We start from the raw sequence: 23,601 nt of genomic DNA, 5'->3' as shown, positions 1-23,601 counted from the left end.
TCCCTCAGCTCTTCAGCTCAAGGCTAGCACTCTACCACTTGAGCCACAGCGCCACTTCCAGCTTTTTTCTTTTTGCTTATGTGGTGCTGAGAAATTGAACCCAGGGCCTCAGGCATGCAAGGCAATCGCTCTACCACTGAGCCACCTTCCCAGCCCCCCATAAAAAAACTTGTATAAGTCAAACAGGGTGTCTCATGCTTGTAATCCCAGCTACTTGGAGACAGAGATCCAGATCATGGTTTGAGGTTAGCCTGGGCAAAAATTGATGAGACTCCATTTCAAGCAATACACTGGGCAGTGATGGTGCAATACCTGTAATCTCATCTATGTGGGAAGTCACAGATAGGAGGGTAGTAGTCTAAGGCCTGCCTGGGCAAAAGCTCAAGACCTTAACTGAAAAATAACTATAGCAAAAGGATTGGAGGTAGAGAAACAACTGACTGGAAGTGCCAGGCCCTGAGATTCAACATCAGTACCACCAAAATACAAAAATCAAAAATCTTATAAATGAATATCTGCAGCAGCATTGTTTATAATACATAGAAAGATGAAAAAACCTAAATGTCCATCAAAATACAAGGTGACCTAGTCATACTATAGGATATACAACAGAATAATACTCAACAGTTAAAAGGAATGAAGTACCAATACATGTTACAATATGGATAAAACTTCAAAAGTATGTTTATCAAAAGAGACCAGTCACAAAAGATCACCTATTGTATGATTTCATTTATATGAGATTTCCACAACAGTCAAATCTATCACAATAGAAAATGGATTACTGGTTGTCAGAGTTAAGAGGAGTGCAATAAAGGAAGGAGAGAAAAACAGTTGCTTTAGGTGGTGGTGTTGAGGGATAAAATGTTACAAAATTAGACTGTGGTGATGGCTTAACAATCTTTTTTGGTGGTGGTGGTGGTCATGGGACTTGAACTCAGGGCCTGGGTGCTGTCTCCGAGCTTTGTGCTTTACCACCTTGAGCCACAGCTCCACTTCTGGATTTTTAGGTGGTTAATTAGAGACAGGAGTTTCATAGTTTCCTGCCTGAGATGGCTTTAAACTGTGATCCTCATATCTTAGCCTCCTGAATAGCTAGGATTACAGGTGTGAGCCACTAGTGCCTGGCTGGTTTCACAATCTTATAAACACATTAAAAAATATCAACTTATACTTTGATCAGGTGAATTATATAGTATGTGGATTATCAGTAAACCAGTTAAAAAGTGGGGGCAATAGCCAGGTTGGTGGTTCAGACCAGTAATCCTAGTACTTGGGAGGTGGAGGCAAGAGGATTGAGGTTCAAGACCAGTCAGAGAGGAAAATCTGAGAGATCACTTTTTAACCAAGAGCTGGGCACTGGGTGTGGTGGCACATTCCTGTCACTTTACTAATTATGAGAAAAAAAATCTAAAATAGATATATTATGACCTAGACCTGGGCTAGGGTAGGAAGCAAGATCTTTTTTTTTTTGGTCCTGGGGCTTGAACTCTGGGCCTGAGTGCTGTCCCTCAGCTCTTCAGCTCAAGGCTAGCGCTCTACCACTTGAGCCACAGCGCCACTTCTGGTTTTCTGGTGGGTTACTGGAGATAAGAGTTTCATGGACTTTCCTGCCTGGGCTGGCTTTGAACCGCGATCCTCAGATCTCAGCCTCCTGAGAAGGTAGGATTATAGGCGAGCAAGATCTTATCTCAAAAACAACCAGCTTGTAAGGGGGCTGGAGGTGTGGCTACATGTTAGAGTGCCTGCCTAACAAACTCAAGGCCTTGAGTTCTAACCCCAGTACCACCAAAAGATGAACAATTTAAAAAAAAAAAAGTACATTTTTCAAGGAGATGCCCAGGTAGGCTTTCCCTCCGGCTAGAGACAAAATGCGCTGGATTATTCCAGAGTGGCTCTATCCAACAGAAATACAATGTGAGCCACATAAATATACTAGTAGCCACATTAAAAAAATAAGAAAAACAGATAAAATTCATTTTAATAATATCTTATTATGTCTAATATATCCAAAAGATCTTCTCCTTTGAACAAGCCAGCAATAAAAGTCATCTCAGTTTGGCCCAGCCATACTTGAAATGTCTAATAGCCCCATCTGATTGGTGGCCACCACATTGCACTGGAAAGTTCGCAAATCTGGCTCATGTTGGAAAATAAGGAAGAACACGGCATTTTGCGAAAATGTCCACTTAGCATATCCTCACAGTTGTGAAGATGGAGATGACAGAGTCATGCGTGGGAGGTGACCAGCACAGTCCCCGGCTCCTCTGCACAGCTCACAGACCAAGAAACATTAGCTCATCATTACAACACTGTCAACACTATTACATGTGGGGAAAACAGAAGGCAATGGGGAGAACAGAAGACAATGGGGAGAAGGCAGAAACCACTTCAGGGTCACTAGCTTGGAGACCTCATTTCAGCTTTGAGGCTCTTTTCCCACGAGTAGCCTGCACACTCACCGGACTGGTAGGAGAGGACACTCCGAGCTTCAGTCCAATTCTTCCACGGTCCGGGACCTTCTGCTGGCCACACACTGGGCCAACTGTGGCACTGACAGGACTAGATGACTGCTGGTCTGACAGGCTCCCTGCAGACACAGCTTGGGCCATGCCTGGCTGTTGCACATCCAGGGCACCTGGTTCTTGGGGGAGTGGCTCTTGCTTGTGACCGCCATGTTGGGTTGTAGAGGATGCTGAGGCAGGAAGGAGCTCTGCAGGCCCATCAAAGTGCAGCTGGGTGTTGGTGGCACTGAGGGACAGCGAGGACTGTGGTTTGAGGGTCTCTGTCTCTTGGTTTGGTCTGTTGCTTGGCACAGAGTTTACCTGGGCTTTGCTGAATTCTGACAATACCCTAGAAAATTTTTAAACAAAGAAAAACTTGTGTAACAGGCTGCTGGTTAGAATGCCTCATTTTTACTGAAACAGTGGGTAGAAATAGAAAACTCAGTTTCATGATTTAAAAATCAAACAACACAGCATTCTCTGTCTCTCTCTCTTTTTTTTTTTTGTTGTGCTGATCCTGGGGCTTGAATTCAGAACCTTGGTGCTGTCCCTAAGCTCTTTTGCTTAAGGTTAGTACTTGAGTCACAACTCTATTTCCAACTTTTTGGTGGTTAACTGGAGATAAGAACATCACGGACTTTCCTGCCTGGGCTAGATTTGAAGCACGATCCTCAGATCTCAGCCTCCTGAGTAGCTAAAATTATAGGTGTAAACCACAGGCACCCAGTTTGCACAACAATCCCTTCATTACCTATGGCACTCCCTGGAGCCCACAAAGCCCTACTCTGATGTGCACAAAGGCAGGATTTAGGGCCACTAGGTGGGCAGGGGACTTGTGCAGCACCAGTCTCAGATGAAAGGCTCACTTAATCTTCTGGAAATTGACCACTATTCTGAATAGGCAACATGGTTCTTGCTCTCTCTAAAACTGGTCTCACTCTAAAACTGGATCACTGAAATGAAGGCCAGTTACAGGGATGGATTTAGGGCCTTGTGCTCTGGTTTGGCACTTTTGCTCACAGCTGGTGCTTTATCACTAGCTATGTTTCTAGTTCTGGCTTTTCTGCTGATTAACTGAAGATAAGAGTCTTTTGGATTTGTCTGCTTAGGTTGACTGTATATAGTATTCCTCAGATCTTAGCCTCCTAAGTAGCTAGGTTTATAAGAATGAGCCACCGATGCCTAGGTTTATGAACAATTTTAAGTTGCAAATTATTTAAATATTATAGTCTGTAATCCTAACTACTTAGGAGGCTGAGGTCTAGTGGATCAGGATTCAAAGCCACCCAGCTCTAAAGTCCTTTAGATTCCATCTCCAGTTAACCAACAAAAAGCTGGCCTGGAGGTATAGCTCAAGTAGTAGAGCATCGGCTGTGAGCAAGAAAGCTGAGCAAACGTTATGCCTTGAGTCAAGGCCCTGGTACCAGCAAAACAAAATAAAATCTAAACCAACAAAAATATCTATATATTATAATAAAAATAAAATAAAAAATAACTTGTGCATGATGGTGTACACCTGTAATCCCAGCCCTTGGAAGGTTAAGGCTGGAGGATTGCTAGTTCCAGGTCAGTCTGGGCTACCCAGTGGAAACTCTGTAGCAAAGAAAACAAAAATAATAATAACCTAAGTGAACTCCAAGTGCCAATGGGAATCTTTAGCTCTCATAACATTTACTCTAAGTAAGAAGCATTTGCTCTCTCAGTATGCTCAGACTAACTTTGAGGCCTACCTGTAAACATGATGGCCCTAGATGCCTGTGCACCTGAGAGTTTATTGTTCCAAAGTTCGTTCACATCAGTATTCATCGGCACATTCTGACCCTTGTCTCTTGAGTTTCCTCACAAGACCCAGACTAATGCTTTCCATTAGTGGATGGTTAGTAATTCAATAACATTACTCTGGAATTTTCTAGTCATAAGACTCATGAAAGATAAAGGCAAGGCACATGATACAGAGAAGCTGGCTGGTCTGTGAAGAAGGCAATGAACAAGCCCAGTTCTAACATGGCCAAAGCCCAGCCATCTTTGGAAGCAGGACTGACGTCTGAAAACACCATTGCATGCACTTGGGTGTTCAGAAGCCATCTTTGTAGTCTAGCAGGTGTTCCCCCTGCATAGCTCACTGACAGGTGACTCATATGACCCTCAAAGGTCTTATCTGGGGATCCCTCAGCTTTTAAGATGAAGAAACAGCTTCAGAAAAAGCCAGACATTTGTCTGATATTACTGGACTTAGAAGTAGAGGGACAAGCCAGGCACCGGTGACTCACGCCTGTAATTCTAGCTACTCAGGAGGCTGAAGTTTGAGGATCACTGTTCAAAGCCAGCCTGAGCTGACTTTGGAGATTCTTATCTCCAATAAACCACTCAGAAAACTGGAAGTGGCACTGTGACTCAAGTGGTAGAGCACTCGCCTTGAGCTGAAGAGCTGAAAGACAGCACCCAGGCCCCAGAGTTCAAGCCCCAAGACCAACAACAAAACAACAAAAACCAGAAGTAGAGGAACAAGACTGGAAACCACCCCTATCCATATAGTTCCTGGCACAATTTTTCCTTGGCTCAACAATTTCACTAAACAAAGATACTTACCTAAAAACTGAATGAAAGATCATTCATGCCCACTCAGGTATGGGCATAAATGCAGGGCTGATTAAATAACCAAAGTATATTTATGCTATAGAACCAGATGTAATATAAGAAAATGAGTAAAGATGTAAGGCCCAGAACCAGGTATATACACTTCCTGGGTGGAAAAGGGGGATATGGAAAGAAGAAATATGAAGATCTGCCTATTTGTATCTGTTAAAGACACATTTAGAAACTTTTGTTAGAATATACAAGAAATGAATAATTATGGAATGAAGAACAAGGCAGATAAGACACAGGAATGAGGAAGACTTCCTAATATATAACTTAGTAATTCAACCACAAATAAGTAACTTAAAATTAATCTTTAAGAAGGTATTAGTGGCACATGCCTATTACTACTACTACTACTATTACTACTATTGATGTTACTAGCTACTCAGGAGGCTGAGATCTGAGGATCGGAAAGTCTGTCAGACTCTTATCTCCAATTAATCTCACACCAAAAAAAAAAAAATCGAAAAAAAGGTGGAAGTGGAGCTGTGGCTCAAGTGGTAGAGCATGAGCTTGAGCAGGAAACACTAAATGACACTGCCCAGGTCATGTTCAAACTCCATTACCAGCACAAAAAACAAAGCCAGAAAGGTGCCAGTGGCTCATGCCTGTAACCCTAGCTACTCAGGAGGTTGAGATCTAAGGATCGTGGTTCAAAGCCAGCCTGGCCAGGAAAGTCCGCTCATGCCTGTAACCCTAGCTACTCAGGAGGTTGAGATCTAAGGATCATGGTTCAAAGCCAGCCTGGCCAGGAAAGTCCGTGAGACACTATCTCCAATTAACCATCAGAAAACTGGAAATGGCACTATGGTTCAAGTGGTAGAGTGCTCACCTTGTGCTGAAGAGCTCAGAGACAGTGCCCAGGTCCAGAGTTCAAGCCCCATGACAAACCAAAAATAAAATAAAATAAAAAAATAAAGTAAGATAAAATAAGGTGGCTATGTGAAGAAGGCTCTGTCCCAGTCTCCCTGCTCTGGTCCAGCGAGTCTGCCACACACTTGTTTGTTCCCATTTGTGTTTGGATTTGTAACTCCTCTTCCCCAGGTCTGGCCTGGGCCCTGTTCCTCTGCTCTTCAGCTCAAGGCAAGCACTCAACCACTTGAGCCACAGTACCACTTCTGGTTTTCTGGTGGTTTACTGGAGACAAGAGTCTCACGAACTTTCTTGGTCAGGCTGGCTTTGAACCGCAATCCTCTGATCTCAGCCTCCTGAGCAGCTAGGATTATAGGTGCGAAGCACCAGTGTCTGGCTTCCCCAGGTCTTCTATGAGGCCACACCTTATGCACTATGCTTCTTTGCAATGTTACAATTTGTATATATGCTCTGAACTTCTAGCTTCCTCCATCTACATGCAGATGACATGAGCCTCAGAGAGACCAAGTAACTCGTTAATATCAGAGCTTATACCAGCTCTGAGCTCCAATCCATTCCCTCCAACCCTGCCATGTTCTTCCATTATAGCAAGAAGTCATGAGTCCTCTGATTTTTTTATATCCTAGCAGAGTTTAGTGATAGACAATCACATTGGCTGGGGAAGAGAGCAAAGATAAAGGGTGAAGAGAGGGAAGGAGGGCTGGGAAGGTGGCTCAGTGGTAGAGCGCTTGCCTTGCATGCCTGAGGCCCTGGGTTCGATTCCTCAGCACCACATAAGCAAAAAGAAAAAAAAGCCGGAAGTGGCGCTGTGACTCAAGTGGTAGAGGGCTAGCCTTGAGCTGAAGAGCTGAGGGACAGCGCCCAGGCCCAGAGTTCAGGCCCCACGACTAGACCCCCCCCCCAAAAAAAAAGAGGGAAGGAGGGTATGGGAAAACATGCTTACTCTTGCAGAGATGGGTCAGAATCATCAACATTTGCTGTGCCTAGGTCTGAGTCGTAAGACATGGGCTCCTCAGAACGATCTGGGCTCTTGGACCCACTCTCTTGGAGCAGGCAGCTATCAGAGTTCAGGCTGCAGGACAGCTGGGATGAACTGGCTGTGTCTAGGCTGAGAGAGGAGGCAGTGAGCTCCCTGTTCCGCTGGATCTTATGGCCTGAGTGATGGACTTCAATGTCCTCTGAGCCTGAGGAGTGGGAAATTGAATCCAGAGACTCCTTCTGCTGTAGTTCTGCACCAGAGGTAGAGAGAGGCTCAAGCTCAGTGAGTGGGCAAAGCCCAGAGAGGGCCAATGGGGTGAGTGTCCATTCATTTAAGATGGCAGACTTGTAGGACAGCTCAAAGGATAAGGATGTTAGTCCCTGAAGGAAGCTAAGGAGGAACTCGCCCTCCTCAGCGTCTCTCAGTAGGGCTGTTGGCTGATAGTACTCGCACAGTTGGGCCTGTTCCTGGAGGAGCAGTTTTAGGTAGCACTCCATCAGACCATCATTGAGGGCCAGCCTCAGCCAGGCCCGACAGCGGCCCACATCCGTGTTGACAAAGACTAGGTGCTCCAGTTCTGAGATGATGTGCCTGGAAAGAGAGTAGTTTTAAGATATTACTTCAAGCTGGGCACTGGTGGCTCACTCCTGTAATCCTACCTACTCATAAGCCTGAGATCTGAGGACTGCAGTTCAAAGCCAGCCTGGGCAGGAAAGTCTGTGAGACTTATCTCTAGTTATACCAGAAAACCAGAAGTGAAGCTATGGCTCAATGTGGTAGAGTGCTAGCCTTGAGCAAAAGAGTTCAGGGACAGTGTCTATGCCCTGAGTTCAAGTCCTACAATTGACCAAAAAAAAAAAAGAAAGAAAAGAAAAAGAAAGAGAAACAAAGAAATGACTTCAAATCCCTGAGATGTGAGATGTTTACTCTGTGGATTCGCAAGAATCTCTGATAATGACTGCAAACATATGTAGGCATAAGAAAATTCTTGGATAATAGAGGTTTAATGGAAATTAGAGTACCAAGCCATAACTGCCAACCTTTTTTTTGGGGGGGGGGGGTCAGTGGTGGGGCTTGAACTCTTGGCCTGAACACTATCCCTCAACTCTTCAGCTCAAGGCAAGCACTCTACCACTTGAGCCACACTGCTACTTCCGGTTTTCTGAGTGGTTTATAGGAGATAAGAGTCTCACGAACTTTCATGCCTGGGATGGCTTTGAACCGAGATCCTCAGATCTCAGCCTCCTGAGTAGCTAGTATTACAGGCGTGACACCAGCGCCAGACTTTTTGCTTTTTTTTTTTAATGCTGGTATTGGGGCTTGAACTCAAGGCCTGGCCTGGGTGCTGTTCCACAGACTTTTTGCACAAAGCTGGCACTCTGCCAACTTGATCTAGACCACCACTTCTGAGCTTTTTTGGTGTTTAATGGGAGATAAAGTCTCACAAGTTTTTTTTGCCCCAGCTGGCTGGCTTCAAATTGTGATCCTCAGATTTCAGCCCACTGAGTAGGTAGGTTTACAGGTATGAGCCATTGATGCCTGGCTTCCAACTTCTTACGGTTGGTGTTGTGAAAGATAATTACCATGTTCATTACACATTTACAACTCCTGGGACCCCCAAGACATGTTTGCTGAGCCCCCCATGCTCCCAGGTCCTCTGGAGTGGGGCCAATACAAGGTAAAAACATGGTCCCTGCTCTTGGTCCAGAACATTGCTTTGCTTATCCTTCCTTTCCCTCTTCCTTTATTTTCTTTTGGGGGGCTAGGGAATGGACCCAGGGCCTTTTGCATGCTAGGCAAGTGCTCTATCACTGAGCTTTCACTTCCATCCCCTAGTAACTGCCATTCAAGAGCACATAGAGCCTCTTTGTTGGTAGTGGGTGAAAGGTTGGCTCATTTCTAAGTTAGAGTAAGAAAAGTACCACAAAAAGGTTAGTATCTGAGTTGGACCCTGAAGGCTTTCTAGAAGCAAAGAATGAACCTTTTAGGCATAATGCACTGAAAGAAAAAAAACATAAAGAGTAGGAAGGCAGCAGACCTGTAACAGGAGTGGGACCACTCCAATTACAACAGGTGGGGAGTGGGGATAGGGAGTGGTGGTTAGGTTGCAAAGCCAGGTAATGAAGGGACTTGAATATCACACCAATAAGGTCACATGGAGCAAAGGTTCCCTTACCCAGATGTGTAGCAGAAGCCCCTAAGGAACTTAATTGGATACAGATCCAGGGACCCCAATTTAGTGACGGGTAGTATTTGGGAATTAAACATTTCTGTACAGGTAAGGTACCTGACCACAGCTATTTATACTCAGGATAAGGTTAGATCCTAGGGGTACTAAACTCAGTTTAGTACTGAATCCCTTTGTCTGACATAAATGGCACCCTGCTTTGGCACAGGGCCTTGGGTGTGCCTCAAGTGTGGGAGTGCAGACCACACCTCTTTGGATTGTGTGGCTGAGATCTAGCTAGCTTCAGCTCAGCATATGCAGACCTAAGGAAACACAGAATGAGATAGGGGACAATTAGCCACTATCACCTGGGAGAGAGGTAAATACTTGAGCTAGGGCAGTGACAGTGGTCAAGGAAAGCAGATCAGAGGATGACAAAGCACCTTCAGGCTAAAGGTGACATTTAATACCCTTAGAGTCATAGTGCCAGCAACTTGGGCAGGCAGGGGTAAGGTCAAAGCCAGGGTCTCAGGGTGAATATTCAGGTATTTTACCTGGATTCTATTTTTTATAAAACTTCTAAACATTACTATGAATATACATATATACACATACACAGACACACACACACATATATACACACATATGTACATATATGTATATATTTTAGAACACAGGTTTTTAAAGGTTTGGCAAATTTTTCTATAAAAGGCCAGAGACAGCAAGTATTTTTGGCTCTGAAGGACACATAAACTCTGTTGTAACTGCATAATTCTGACAGGTCACTAACCCTTGGTGAGAAGCAGCCACAGGCTCTGGCCTGAAGGCCCAGGTTTGTCAAAGTCTTGTGGCTGGCTGGACAGTCAGGTCTGGTGGGAGATAAACCTTTCCTTCAGGCGCTCTCCCGCCCTACCTCACACTGTCTCTACACTAGAACACAGGCCTTCTGCAGAACTGGGGAGGAAGAGCCCAGTGTCCCACACCAAAGTTCCTCCCCAGAGCAAAACCTCTCCAGCTGATCTCACTTGTGGGTGACAGCTTTCAGGAGGGGCCAGAAGACAGGCTGAGGCAGAGGCTTCTGGTGTACTTGTTTCTTCCTTTTTCCTCCAGCCTCAGCACGAATGTGCTTGGCGTGCAGGCCATGGATAAACACAGCCTCCAGGGCACTGCACATGATGTTGGCATCGCTGTCTTCACTTGTGACCACCGTATCCAGTGACACATACTGCTTCTGAAGTGCTTTCACGGATCCTACTAGCTTCTTCTTGATGACCTAGGCAGTGCCACACAAAAGACATCTTTAGAAGAAAATCCTACAGTTCCCAGACTATAACCCTTGGCCTGTTGCTCAATTCCTGTGCAACCACATTGCACACTCACCAGTGTACAGATTCCTTCAGAAAAAGTAGTGCATGTTAATTATACTAAATAAACATAGAGAAGAACTCGTTTTGCAGATTTTTTGTTATAAATTCTTTTCATTTTCAAACCAAAGTTCAGTAGATTTATAGTCCTACAATCTTGTGTTTAAATACTGGCTCCAGTACAGGTACAGTTATCTGGAGACTGGGTAAGACAAGGGTGAGGCTTCTTAGCTGATTAACATGACCAAGGTTCTGTAGAGGTAAGCAAAAGTATAAAAAGTACTGCACTAGAACACCAAAAATACCCAGAAATGGCTGGAGGTATGGCTCAGTGGTAAGAGAGTATGCTTAGCATCATGTTAAAAATACAGAAGTGCTGTTATATTAGGAAAAATCCAAGCCAGACACCAGTGGCTCAGGCTTGTAATCCTAGCTACTCAGGCTGAGATCTGAGGACCATAGTTTGAAGCCAGCCTGGGCAGAAAAATCTGGGAGAGTCTTATGTCCAAGTAATCAGCAAGAAGCCTGAAGTGGGGTTGTGGCTTAAGCAGGAGAGTGCCAGCTTTGAGCAAAACGAACAAACAAACAAGAATACAAGGCACTCATTTCAAGCCCCAGTAGCAGAGTGCCCGTGCGTATGCATACACCAAGGCCTCAGAGCCAAAGGGTTAGATTCAGTCTCAGATCTGTCAGTAACCAGTTGGAGCACCTCAGACCTTTCACTTACCCTCTCTGAGCCTCAACTTCTTCATCTGTTAAGTAAAATAATATTTCTGAATCATGGCACTAAGGGCATTGCTACTTGAGGGTAAAAAGAGTTGTTAATTCATCATCCTGTCCCCAAAACTTAGCCTGGAACTTGTAGGTACATGTAATGAATATATTACAAAATGTAAAGTATTTTGGATTTGTAAATATTACTCAATCATAGCTGTAAGTATGTTAAAACTACAGAAAGGGTTGCAGAAAATTTGGTTTGACATGAATGATGGGCTTAGAGGTAAATATTTTACTCTTTTATTTTGACTTTAGCCCAAATACTAAATGTAAAATTCTCTGGAAAGCTAAAATTAAAAAAAAATAATTAAAAATAACAAGTCATAGTTCACAGATCATAAAATTCACCCATTTAAATGATGGGGCTTAATAATTTTTAACTTACTTAGAGAAGTGTGCAGCCTTCACCACTGTGTAATTTTAGGCCATGTTCTTCATTCTCAAAAGGAATATTCCGACCTGGGCACTGGTGGCTCATGCATGTAATCCTAGCTACTCAGGAAGCTGAGATCTGAGGACTGTGGTTTGAAGCCAGCTTGGGCAGGAAAATCTGTGAGAGTCTTATCTCCAACAACTTACCAAAAACAAGCTGGAAGTGGCACTGTGGCTCAAGCGGTAGAATGTTAACCTTGAGCAAAGGAAGCTCAAGGACAGTGCCTAGGCCCTGAGCTCAAGCCCCATGACTAACAACAGAAGATTTTTTTTTAAAAGGACTATTGTATATTAGTGGTTGCCAGGGGCTGTAGAAGAGGGGAATTGGGAGTGACTGCAGTCATTAATCTATTTTCAGTCTCTACAGATCTGCCTGTTCTGCACAATTCCTATGAATACATTCACATAGTGTGTGATCTTTTGTGTCCTGCTTCTTTCATTTAGCATAAGTGTCTTAAGGTTTATCTAGGCTTTAGAATATATCAAGATTTCATTCTGCTCCCTTTCTTTTGTGCTGGTACTGGGGCTAGAACTCAGGATCTCTTGATTTTGCTTAGCCTCACTCAAGGTTGGTACTCTACCTCTTGAACCGAACCTCCACTTCTGCTTTTTCGCAGGTTGAGATTGGAATCTCAAGGACTTTTCTACATCAGATGGCTTCAAAGTGCAATCCTCCAGGTCTCAACCTCCTGAGTAGTGAGGATTACAGATGTGAGCCACTGCCTGCTGGCAATTTTCCCACATTTTTGTTAAACTTGTTATTGTCGTCTTACTCACTAGCCATCCTAGTGGACATAAAGTAGTACCTCATTCTAGTTTAAATTTACATTTCTCTGAACCAAATGGTAGTAAGTATGTTTTTGTATATATACTGGTCATTTATCTTCTTTGCAGAACTATCTGTTCAAATCATTTGTCCATTTTCAAATTGGAGTTATCTTTTTTTCCCCAGTCATGGGGCTTGAACTCAGGCCTGGGCACTGTCCCTGAGCTTTGTTGCTCAAGGTTAGCACCCTACCACTTGGAGCCATAGCACCACTTCTGATTTTCTGATGGTTAACTGGAAATAAGAATCTCAAGGGCCAGGACCAGTGGCTCTTGCTTGTAACCATAGCTACTCTGGAGATTGATATTGGAGGATCTGAATTGGAAGTCATTCAAGCTTTGAGTATCTTTTTTAAAGCTGAGTTACAACAGTTTTATAGACCTGCTAAGATAATCTTTTCTTTTTGTATACTCTGTCTTTTCACTTTCTTAATAGTGTCCTTAGAAGCACAAAAGGTTTTAACCTTTTTTTTATTTTTTGGTTGTGGGGCTTGAACTTTGGGCTTGGGTGCTGTCCCTGTGCACAGTGCCACTTCCGGTTTTCTGAGTTCCACTTCCGGTTTTCTGAGTGGTTTTTGGAGATAAAGAGTCTTACGAACTGGTCCTGCCAGGGCTGGCTTTGAGCAGTGATCCTTAGATCTCAGTCTCCTGAGTAGCTAGGATTACAGGCAAGAGCCACCGGGTGACTCGACAAGGTTTTAATCTTAAAAGTCCAGTTTTAAATGGTTTTTTAATGGGAGATATTATTGGCTTATATTAAAAGTACAGGGCTGGGAATGTGGCTTAGTGATAGAGTGCTTACCTAGCATGCATGAAACACTGGGTTCAATTCCTCAGTACCACATAAACAGAGAAAGCCAGAAGTGGCACTGAGGCTCAAGTGGTAGAGTGCTGGCCTTGACCAAAACAAGCTCAGGGACAATGTCCAGGACCTGAGTTCAATCCCCAGGACTGAAAAAAAAATAAAGGATAAAAACTATAAACTACTTCCAACTGAGTGAGGCTAAATAGGCATACACTGTCAAGAAAGCCATATCCTCAGGAGATCAGTCCAAGTAAGACTTTGCTAGAAGGCTAAGTTGGTCTAAGTTTAGGGCCAGGTCCCAGATCAGGAGGAAAGGGGAAAGGAGTTTGCTTGAAAGCCAGAAGGGAAACAGATGGTGCTGTCCTCTAGTGACCAGCAGAGGAAATACATAGTATGTGTGTAGATCAGTAGGTGGAATGCACACTGGGGGGGGGGGGGGGGGGGGGAGGGGGGGGTTGCATACCCAAACCTGGGCAATGTCCCTGAACTTTTTATGCTGGTGCTCTACCATTTCAGCCACAGCTCCACTGAGCTTTTTATTTTTTTATTTTTTTTTGTCGGTCGTGGGGCCTGAACTCTGGGCCTGGGCGCTGTCCCTCAGCTCTTCAGCTCAAGGCTAGTGCTCTACCACTTGAGCCACAGCGCCACTTCCAGCTTTTTCTGCTTATGTGGTGCTGAGGAATCGAATCCAGGGCCTCATGCATGCAAGGCAAGCACTCTACCACTGAGCCACTTTCCCAGCCCCTCCACTGAGCTTTTTAAAGGTTAACTGGAAATAAAAGAGTCTCAAGGACTTTCCTGCCCTGGGCAGGCTCTGAATTGTGATCCACAGGTCTCAACCTCCTGAGTAGCTAGGATTACAGGCATAAACCACCAGCACCTGGTTCAGAATGTTTAGTTGTTTTTTTCTTTTTTGGCCAGTCCTGGGGCTTGAACTCAGGGCATGGGCACTGTCCCTGAGCTTTTTTGTGCTCAAGGATAGCACTCTAGCACTTGAGCCACAGCACCACTTCTGCCTTTTTTTGTTTATGTGGTACTAAGGAATTGAACCTAGGGCTTTGTGCATGCTAGGCAAGCACTTTACCACTATGCTACATTCCCAGCCCAGAATGTAGACTTCTTAAGGCTATAGTTCTTCTAGCATCAAGTTTTCTAAGTGGAGAAGAAAGAAAAATCTTGGCTTCTACCACAAAAGCCATGTCAGTCTGCTCTCTCTCCAAGGGAACTATGTCAATCCAGAGAGCAGAGTTCTCCAAGAAAGGAGAAAGAGGATCTGAGGAGCTCTGGTGAATGGTCACTAACAGCTGTTTGAAAAATGGTAAGTGTATATAAGCTGCCACTGTACCCTATTAGAGAAACAAAAGACTAATGCTGGGAATAGCTATTTTTGACCAAATCAGTGCCTTGAACAAACTGACCTAACTACAGACTGAGGCAGAAGGCTGTATAGAAATCCCTGGTCTAGCTGGGCCCTAGTGGCTCATGTCTTTAATCCTAGCTACTCAGGAGTCTGAGATTTAAGGATCGTGGTTCAAAGCCAGCCCATGCAGGAAAGTCCGTGAGACTCATCTCCAGTTAATCACCAGAAAACCAGAAGTGGTGCTGTGGCTCAAGTGATAGAGTGCTAGCCTTGAGCTGAAAAGTTCAGGGACAGTGCCCAGGCCTAGAGTTCAAGCAAAAAAAGAAGAAAAAGAAATCCCTAGTCTTCCAGTAAACCACCTTGAATTGCCACTGTGCTTTACAAACACAATGTGCTTTACAAACATAAGCAAACTTAAAGGGAGGATTTCCTCAGAGCTTCGTTTGCTGGAAAACTTTTCTCTACCTGGGTGCTTTGTGAATAGTATCTATTCATTTCAAAGAGAAAAGTTAATGATGCAATGGCAGCTCCCGGTAGCCCTTCCCAGCCTTGATCCTCTGGTGTCCACTTACCGGGATGACAGCCCGGGACTCCAGTCCATTCTCCACCACTGAGAGCATTTCCACTCAGGCAGCTGCTCCCAAAGAGACTCACATGTCACCTGCAGGGTCAGATGGGACCAGATGAGCATGCTCTCATGTCCCTTACAACCACAGTCCCCTCCCAGCATGCAGCAGGCAGGCAGCCCAGCTCACTCAAATTGTAACCAAAAGGAGTTTTTTTTCTTCTTTTTTTTTGGCTAGTCCTGGGGCTTGAACTCAGGGCCTGGGCTCTGTCCCTGAGCCTCTATGAGCTCAAGGATAGCACTCTATCACTTAAGACACAGCGCCACTTCTGGCTTTTTCTGTATATGTGGTACTGAGGAATCAAACCCAGGGGTTCATGCATGCAAGGCAAGCACGCTACCACTGAGCCACATTCCCAGCCCAGAAAGGGATGTGAACAACACAAAAACAAAAACTGAGAGTAGATTTTGGAAATGAGGAAGGAAAAAGCCAGAGGTTGGCTCCTTGGGAGGCAAGAAGTCCTATGTGCAGGAGTGGGTGATAACAGCTCTCTACACCAGAAGCTGCATAGAAAACCAGGGCTGGTGGCATAGAGGTAGGAGCCAGGGAACCAAAGACAACTTCAGGGCACAAGAGGGAAGCTTCAGTTAAAGGTGCCAAGAACTAGTGGGGACCAGGAAGAGGAGCTCATAATTCATATTCAAAGCTTGTGTCCAATATCAGCCCCCAGTTCAGGGTACGCCAACTAAGCGGTAGAAGGCATAACCAAAGCAGCTTTAAACAAAGAGGTCTTGCCAGGCACCAATGACTTACACCTGTACTCAGGAGGCTGAAATCTGAGGATCATGGTTTGAAGCCAGCTTGGGCGGAAAAGTCCCCATGAGACTCTTATCTCCAATTAACCATTCAAAAACTGGAAGTGGCGCTGTGGCTCAAGTGGAAGAGTACTAGCCTTTAGTACAAAGAGACTCAGGGATAGTTCTCAGGCCCTGAGTTCAAGCCCCACAACCCACCAAAAAATAAAAAATAAAAAAGAGTTGTCACACTTTTGGTTCTTCACATCCAATGGACTCAGAACAGTTCTGATCACAATAGGCCACTAACTAGCAAGTTATGCTAGCTCAGCACCAGATCACTTAGGTTGACAGTCTGACAATGAAAAGCACCCAGCACTGGCTCTAAAACATTCCAACTATTAATGTTATCTATAATCCCAGTGGATGTAACCATCCAAATCCAGAAGCGAAGAATTCCATTGCCATTCATTCAATCCCTCATAGCAGCCCGCTTTGGCCCAAGCAACTTGGTTACACAGGCTTACTTACACCTAAATAAATCTTTAGGGAACAATCTGCTGAGCATCAGGGGAATTTTTAAAAGTTATGATTGCTGCTGGGTGTGGCTGGCTCATACCTACAGTAATCCTAATCAACTCAAGAGGTTGAGATCTGAGGATTGGAGTGTGAAACCAGTCCAGGCAGGAAAGTCAGTGAGACTCTATAATTAAGAACTAAAAAGCCGTAAGTGGAACTGTGGCTCAAGTGGTGGAGTGATAGCCTTGAATGAAAAAGCACAAGGACAGATCCAAGCCCTGAGTCTAAGCCACACACACCACACAGACACCACCACCAAAAACAACAAAACAAAAACAAAAACCATTATGGTTGTTTCTACTTTCAAGTAATTAAGGCCCAGAGAAGTTAATACAATATTAAGAACAGTTACATGGATGGCCACATTTATATCTTTGTAATTGTCCTAGGAATACCATTTTATTATCCTTACCTGATAGATAAGGACATGGAAGCTGACCCAGGTCAAGGAACTAACACAGATGTCATGGCGAAGAATAACTTAGCTCCTATGCCAGTCACCAGAGCAATGCCAAACCTAGATCAAAGGAAAACCAAGTCTTGAATGATTGTAGGACTCAAAGGATAGACTCCCACACTTTGGCTGGGAGTCCAGGAAGGAGGTGTAGGAAAAATATTAAGGCCAGTCTGGCAAGCAAGGTTTACAGGAGAGTAGTGGAGCATGAGATCAGGGAAAGAGAGAAAACAGAGTAGCCCTCAGTGAAGCAGTGGAGTCAGTCTTTGAGGCTGGCAGAGAGTAAAGAGGGCACAAGGAGTTAGGACCTAGAGTGGAGCTTCTAAGACATGCCACATAGAGGGAGGCAGGTGTGTGTGGAGCATGGCTTGTGCAGATGGCCTGGGAGAGCCCTTGGCTCAACTGCAGCCCCTGCTGACTCCTCACCCTTCCATCCAACACCGGCTCCATATTCTAGTCACTAGGACGATGGGAAGAAGAGTATGTAATGTGGCCAAACTATCATACTTGGGAATACTCCTGGTCTTTGAGATTAGGTTCTTCCCAGGTTGAGCAGCCTACTAGGTAAAATTCAGCCTCTCTGGCTCCAAGATCTTGGGTTCCAACCCCCACACACAGTTCCAGTGGTCCAAGCCTCTCCTTCAGGCCTGTCTTTCTACACACAGTCTTTAAGCTCCAGAGGTGCCTTTCCCTCAGCCAGCTACACAAGCAGGACCCTGAGGCATAGACCTTAACAATCTAAACAAGAACCTAGGTCCAGAAAGGCCTCATTAACTAATAAGCTGAGAATATTCATTGGGGAAGTCTATCAGTAACAGGAGTTCTGCCTAAATTAGTCTGCTAACAAAAACAAAGTGAAGCTAAGAGGAATCAAGAGCAGGGAGGGCTTCACAAAAGACAACCGATAGTTGCCTAAAATTAAGGGTTAAAAAAGCCACAAAGCCGGGTGCCGGTCGCTCATGCCTAGCTACTCAGGAGGCTGAGATCTGAGTATCATGGTTCAAAGCCAGCCCGGGCAGGAAAGTCCATGAGACTCCTATCTCCAATTAACCACCAGAAAACTGGAAGTGGCACTGTGGCTCAAACGGTAGAGTGCTTGCCTTGAGCTGAAGAGCTCAGGGACAGTGCCTGAGCCCAGAGTTCAAGCCTCACGACCGAACCCCCCCCCAAAAAAAGCCACAAAATGTCTGACTTGCTCATCTTGAGTGACTCCACATGGATTCAGGAATACGGAGTAGCCATTTCACAATTAGGATCAAGAATTTGGGAATTAGACCACAATTCAGGACAATATTTTTTTTTTGGGGTCCGGTCGTGGGGCCTGAACTCTGGGTCTGGGCGCTGTCCCTCAGCTCTTCAGCTCAAGGCTAGCGCTCTACCACTTGAGCCACAGTGCCACTTCCGGCTTTTTTTTTTCTGCTTATGTGGTGCTGAGGAATCGAACCCAGGGCCTCGAGCATGCAAGGCAAGCGCTCTACCACTGAGCCACCTTCCCAGCCCCAGGACAATATTTTTTTAATTGTTATTGTAAAGGTGATGTACAGAGGGGTTACAGTTATATAAGTCAGGTAATAAGGACCTTTCTTCCTTCTTCCTTTCTTTCTTTCTTTTGCCAGTCTTGGGGCTTGAACTCAGGGCCTGGGCACTGTCCCTGAGCTTCTTTTTGCTCAAGGCTAGCACCCTACAACTTGAACCACTGCACCAATTCTGGCTCTGTTGATATAGAACTGAGGAATTGAACCCAGGGCTTCATGCATGCTAGGCAAGCACTCTACAACTAAGCACCCCCCCAAAAAAAAATTAAAATAAAAAAGAATGCACTGGTAGAAATGGAACAATACTTTACTTTTTTTTTTTTTTTTGGGTCCGGTTGTGGGGCCTGAACTCTGGGCCTGGGCACTGTCCCTCAGCTCTTCAGCTCAAGGCTAGCGCTCTACCACTTGAGCCACAGCACCACCTCCAGCTTTTTTCTTTTTGCTTATGTGGTGCTGAGGAATCGAACCCAGGGCCTCATGCATGCAAGGCAGGCGCTCTACCACTGAGCCACCTTCCCAGCCCTGGAACAATGCTTTAGACTTCTGGAGTGAACCATTATCCACCTGGTGGCTCAGACCCCAAATCTACCACTGTATAAGACTAGGGTCACTTTCTGTCCTTAGAATATTTTTCATTAACACTAGGAACATAGCAGAGGCAGGTACAGCTTCCCCGACAGCTACACTGATGGGAAAAAGGAAAGAGCTTGTGCATAGTACAAGGGCTCATTGACATTACTTAGGATAGCAGAAGAAAGGCAACTCCTACTATATCTAGGAAATCTCAAATGGCACCAGATCTACTGACACTGCAGGCATCATTTCACTCTTCCTCAGTGATCAATGCTTTCCAGAGTGAACAAAGCAAGCTTCTTGGATCTCATTTTTCAAACTCATTGAATTCTTTGGATAATCCTGTGAGACAGTTCTCTTAACTTTACAAAGAACAAACTGAGGCTCATTAAAAACAAGCCTGAGGTAAGAGACAGAATTATCTGCTTTCCTCACTCCCTTTACCAGATCAACCTGTCTCTGGACTTGAGTTTGAAAAATTTCAGACCAACTATTACCTAGACTTTTCAGAGGTACTGAGAAGCTCCATCATATTGATTAAGGCCTAAAAGAAGACACAGCCTTGGCTAGCATAATCAGAACCCCAACCAGCTAAGCCTAGGTCCTTCACCTGGTACCCAAGTTTCAAAGCTGTCCTTTCTTAAATGTTCTATACATTTTTTCTGGCTGTTTTTCTTCATCATATTACTTGTCTTTCTATATATAGTAGGTCTGATTTCACTTCCTCCAGACTCCCAGGAATGAAAGAAAAACAAATGGCTTAAATGAGACTTACATTAAAAGGAATGATTAACCTTCAAGGATCCCAAAACACCTCCTTAGAGACTTCTCAGCCACTCCCAACAGCTTGTCTCTACTGCTTGAATTCTGAACCTGGCTAAAGAACAACAGGCAGGCCTTTATGCCATCCAGCTGCTGCCTAACTGATGAGTCATGGTATTACAGTTGGAAAAAAATGACAAAGTTATCTTCTGATTCAAAAAGGCAGCTGGTCATTCAGACATGTGAGTGCTGAGTAAACATTACCTCTTTCCATTTGAAGAAAGTTCGATTTTGGGGTAAGTGTTGTGGAAGAGTTCGTGGGGGAATGTGGCAATAATAAGGTCTCTGAAGCAACAGCTTCTAGCTCATGATTCTTGGGCTCCAATGATATCCCATGGCCAAAAGCCTCTCCTTCAGGTCCAATGTTTTGGCCGGCCCTTTAGGTTTTCCGTTTCCCTTCTTTTGTTTCCTTCCAGGCCTGGTCCCTGAGGCTTAGACCTCAACAATCTAAGAGCCTGGGTCCTTTAGGGCTTATTATTAACTGACTGTCTGAGCAGAACTGTGAGGCTGGGAAACCCTGAGTATCTTCTTTCTTCTGTTGTTCCTTCCATTCCCATCTCCCCCATATTTTTGTCCCATAGGCCATAGTATTCTAAAAAGAAGCAAACTACAAATAAATTAAAACAAGAACTGCACGACTCATTTACCATTACATTCTCATTACTTGGAACAGTACTTGGCACACAGTAATACTAAAAAAACACAAAAAACTTGTTGAATGACTTGATGATTATACACATGCCAGGCACAGGGAAAGGACATCATTTCACAGATTGGGAGACTGAAGTGTACCATTCTGTTGAGGTGGAGCTACTGTGATACTATTGCCTTTAAACCAAGCAGTGAATCAAGTTATCAATAAGCTGTGAGCTAGACAGAAGACAGCACCCAAATGGAAGGATTGTACTGAAGGTAGAACTGCATTCAGCTTTCAACAAAAGAGAGTATGGACAATGAATCCTTTAAAATGGCCATTTTAGCTGGAGGGAGGGGTTGCATATGGGTATCTTATATGAGTGGTAATGGTTTTGCCTGGGTTCTTCATCACCAATAACAATAACAACATATACACATAAACACACACACAAGCCTCAACTGGCTGATCTCTATGTACCAGGTCGTCAGAATTCAGAGGAAAAAGTGCAGCGAAAAGCCCTCAGGAGACTCTAAACACTAAAGTAGGAGGAATTCCGGTGACTTACTGAAAGATAATTCGTTTCCAGTGCTCATGGAACCCAAATGGCTAAAACTCAATGTTCCAGCACCTACAAAAGAAGGGAGCAATCCAACAGCCTCTTGTATCTATTTGGGTCTCAGCCTCCCCAGAACACTCATCTCTAATCTCCCCAACATACACCATGCCTCTGGCCCATATCATGTTTGACTGGTTCAAAATCAGCACTAGCACAGAAGAGCATTGGGAGAAGGTTCTTCAGGATAAGACACATGGACATGGCTCTGTGATACCCACAAAGTGGCATTCCCTGAAATTCTGCAGGGCCAGAAACACCAGCAAAAGGAAGTGATGGCTTCCACTGCCCCAGGCAGAGTGAACTGGGTGAGTGGCCATATCTCTAATCTTCCAGGTATTCAAATGACTCCATTCCAACACTCAGCACACCTACCTTAATATGAATGCCATAAGAGCATCACTGGGGACAGGTACATAAGACCACACATGGCAGGGAGTGGGAATTTGGGCCCCCAAAGAGGGGAGGGGGACCTCGAGTTCTTCACACTCACTTACCATGTGAAAGAAACACACACACCAGTCAGGCTTTTCTAACTGTAATATGAAGCTCTTGCTAACAGGGGCTGTACACTAAGTTTTCAGATTGAATGAGACTTGGGCCAAGTGAAGAATGGACAGAGTTGGGGCACAGAGTTGTCACAGGGGACAGTAGAGGGGAAAAGGACATGGAGATCTCGTTGTTAACAAGATTAGGTGTGGTGGTAGGAACTGAGGCAGTAAGAGTTGGGGACAGTTTAGCAATGACTTAGGGAAGGAATGTTCTCAGGATAGTAAGAGAGGGAAATGAATTATGAGTTGAACGAGGAAGTTAGGAGTCAAATCTGTGAGGTGAGAAGACAGCTATTAGAGCTAGGTTAAAGGCAAAGGTCACAGTTGACAAGAAAGGGATGAGTTCCACAGGGCACTGACTTTGGATGAGGGTTCTTCAATGAGAAATGGGCAGAGGTAGGGTGTTTGAGCTGAGTAAATCTTGGGGGATATGAGAGGATGTGGGAGACTCAGATCAGAAAGCTGACCCGGAAAAGCAGAAACCCGAATGGAAGGTCTGGGGGGGGAGACCTGGGCAGAACACTAGGTTTGCCACGGAGGGTTCAGAGGTAAAGCTGAGTGAGGTAGGGGATGGAAAAGGGCTGTGGCCCAGGAGCGGGTTGCAACCAGGCTAAGGAAGGGGTCAGGGGCGGGGGCGCACCTAAGAGCGGTAGTGAGCGCCGAGGTCCTCCTAGGAGCCGGTGGGGGACCTGTCAGCAGCAGGTGGGCGCACGGAGGGCGAGGGCGGGTGTGGGGCGCAGCCTCGGAAGAAGGGCTGAGGGCTCGGGAAGCCAGGCTGTCTCCAGGCAGCGAGGGAGCCCAGGGAAAGCAGGGAGATGCCCGCCGCCCATTCACCTGGCGGCCCTGCCACCCCCGTAGGCCGCTTACAACTCACCGAAGAGCGCAGGGTGCGGGAGCCCGACGCTGCCTGCCGCCGCAGCCCCACCGCAAGACCGCGAACCCCGCGGCTTCCCGGCCACCGACAACAGGAAGCCGCGCCACTGCGCCTGACGCCATCACATTGGCTCCGCACTGAAGTGCCGCCTCCGGAAGGCGGAGCCACTGAGCAGGTCCGAAGCAGACGCGGGGCGGGGCCAACCGCCTTCTTCACCGGGGGCGGGGCAAACCGCCTTCCTGACCCCGGGGCGGAGCCAACCGCCTTCCTCACCGGGGGCGGGGACCCAGGCCTTCAGCCCGCGACTCTATCTCTGCGTCCCGGCACCCCCACCAGGCCCAGGCCCACGGAGCCGGGGACGACGCGTTCCCAATGCCCCAAGCCCGCTGGTCCGCGCCAGCCGATATCCCGACGTCTACAGGACTTTTTATCTCGCTGGATCTCAGCACCAACTACGCGACATGGGAGCCAAGGACCAACCCTCCTGCGACCGGCTCCCCGAGGGCCACGGCGCCGCCCTGTGAGCAGAACCGAGGGAGCCGAGGCCCAAGTCCCAGCCCCCCCCCCGGCTGGGCTCTCCGGGGTCTGAAAAACACCTGCTTCATCCTCACCTTGTCCCAGAAGATGGCCCCGAGGCTCCCCTGGGCCTCACACACCCTCCCGTGTGCCCCTGGCCGGCCCGCCCCTCCTCAGCCCCTCGGGGCACAGAGCCCAGGGCCCTCCGCTCCTCTTCTGACCACATTTCCTCCCTGTGGAAGAGGTGACATGGCCCTTTGCAAAGGAAGCAGAAAGAAACTGGAAAGCGGCGCCTTGCAGCCAGCAAGTTCTCTTCATGTTAAACCCTTTTTAAACAAGGTGAGAAGGAAAGAGTTTTCTT

General features: G+C 45.8%; 1 protein-coding gene across 4 annotated transcripts in view; it reads right to left on the bottom strand.

Moving 5' to 3' along the window:
* Positions 1–23,574, bottom strand: part of Plekhm1 (pleckstrin homology domain containing, family M (with RUN domain) member 1) — a 48,466-nt gene extending 24,892 nt beyond the window's left edge. The window contains exons 1-7 of one of the 4 annotated variants that reach the window (XM_013031997.1): positions 22,725–22,805; positions 21,252–21,314; positions 17,078–17,182; positions 15,299–15,387; positions 10,189–10,436; positions 6,961–7,587; positions 2,463–2,853 (exon numbers count right to left, since the gene is read on the bottom strand). In XM_013031997.1, the coding sequence (XP_012887451.1) occupies positions 2,463–2,853; positions 6,961–7,587; positions 10,189–10,436; positions 15,299–15,346 (1,314 nt within the window). In that variant the 5' untranslated portion in view covers positions 15,347–15,387; positions 17,078–17,182; positions 21,252–21,314; positions 22,725–22,805. Of the gene's footprint in view, positions 1–2,462; positions 2,854–6,960; positions 7,588–10,170; positions 10,437–15,298; positions 15,388–17,077; positions 17,183–21,251; positions 21,315–22,724; positions 22,806–23,335 lie in introns of those variants that run through there. The other 3 variants (XM_013031998.1, XM_013031995.1, XM_013031999.1) reach the window with 3 other exon arrangements.
* Between the last annotated feature and the right edge of the window lie 27 nt (positions 23,575–23,601).

The sequence above is a fragment of the Dipodomys ordii genome, unplaced genomic scaffold (assembly GCF_000151885.1).
Source record: "Dipodomys ordii isolate 6190 unplaced genomic scaffold, Dord_2.0 Scaffold147, whole genome shotgun sequence".
NCBI classification, from domain to species: Eukaryota; Metazoa; Chordata; class Mammalia; order Rodentia; family Heteromyidae; genus Dipodomys; species Dipodomys ordii.
The sequence above is the reverse complement of the archived record's forward strand: the minus strand, read 5'-3'. Positions and strand labels throughout refer to the sequence as shown.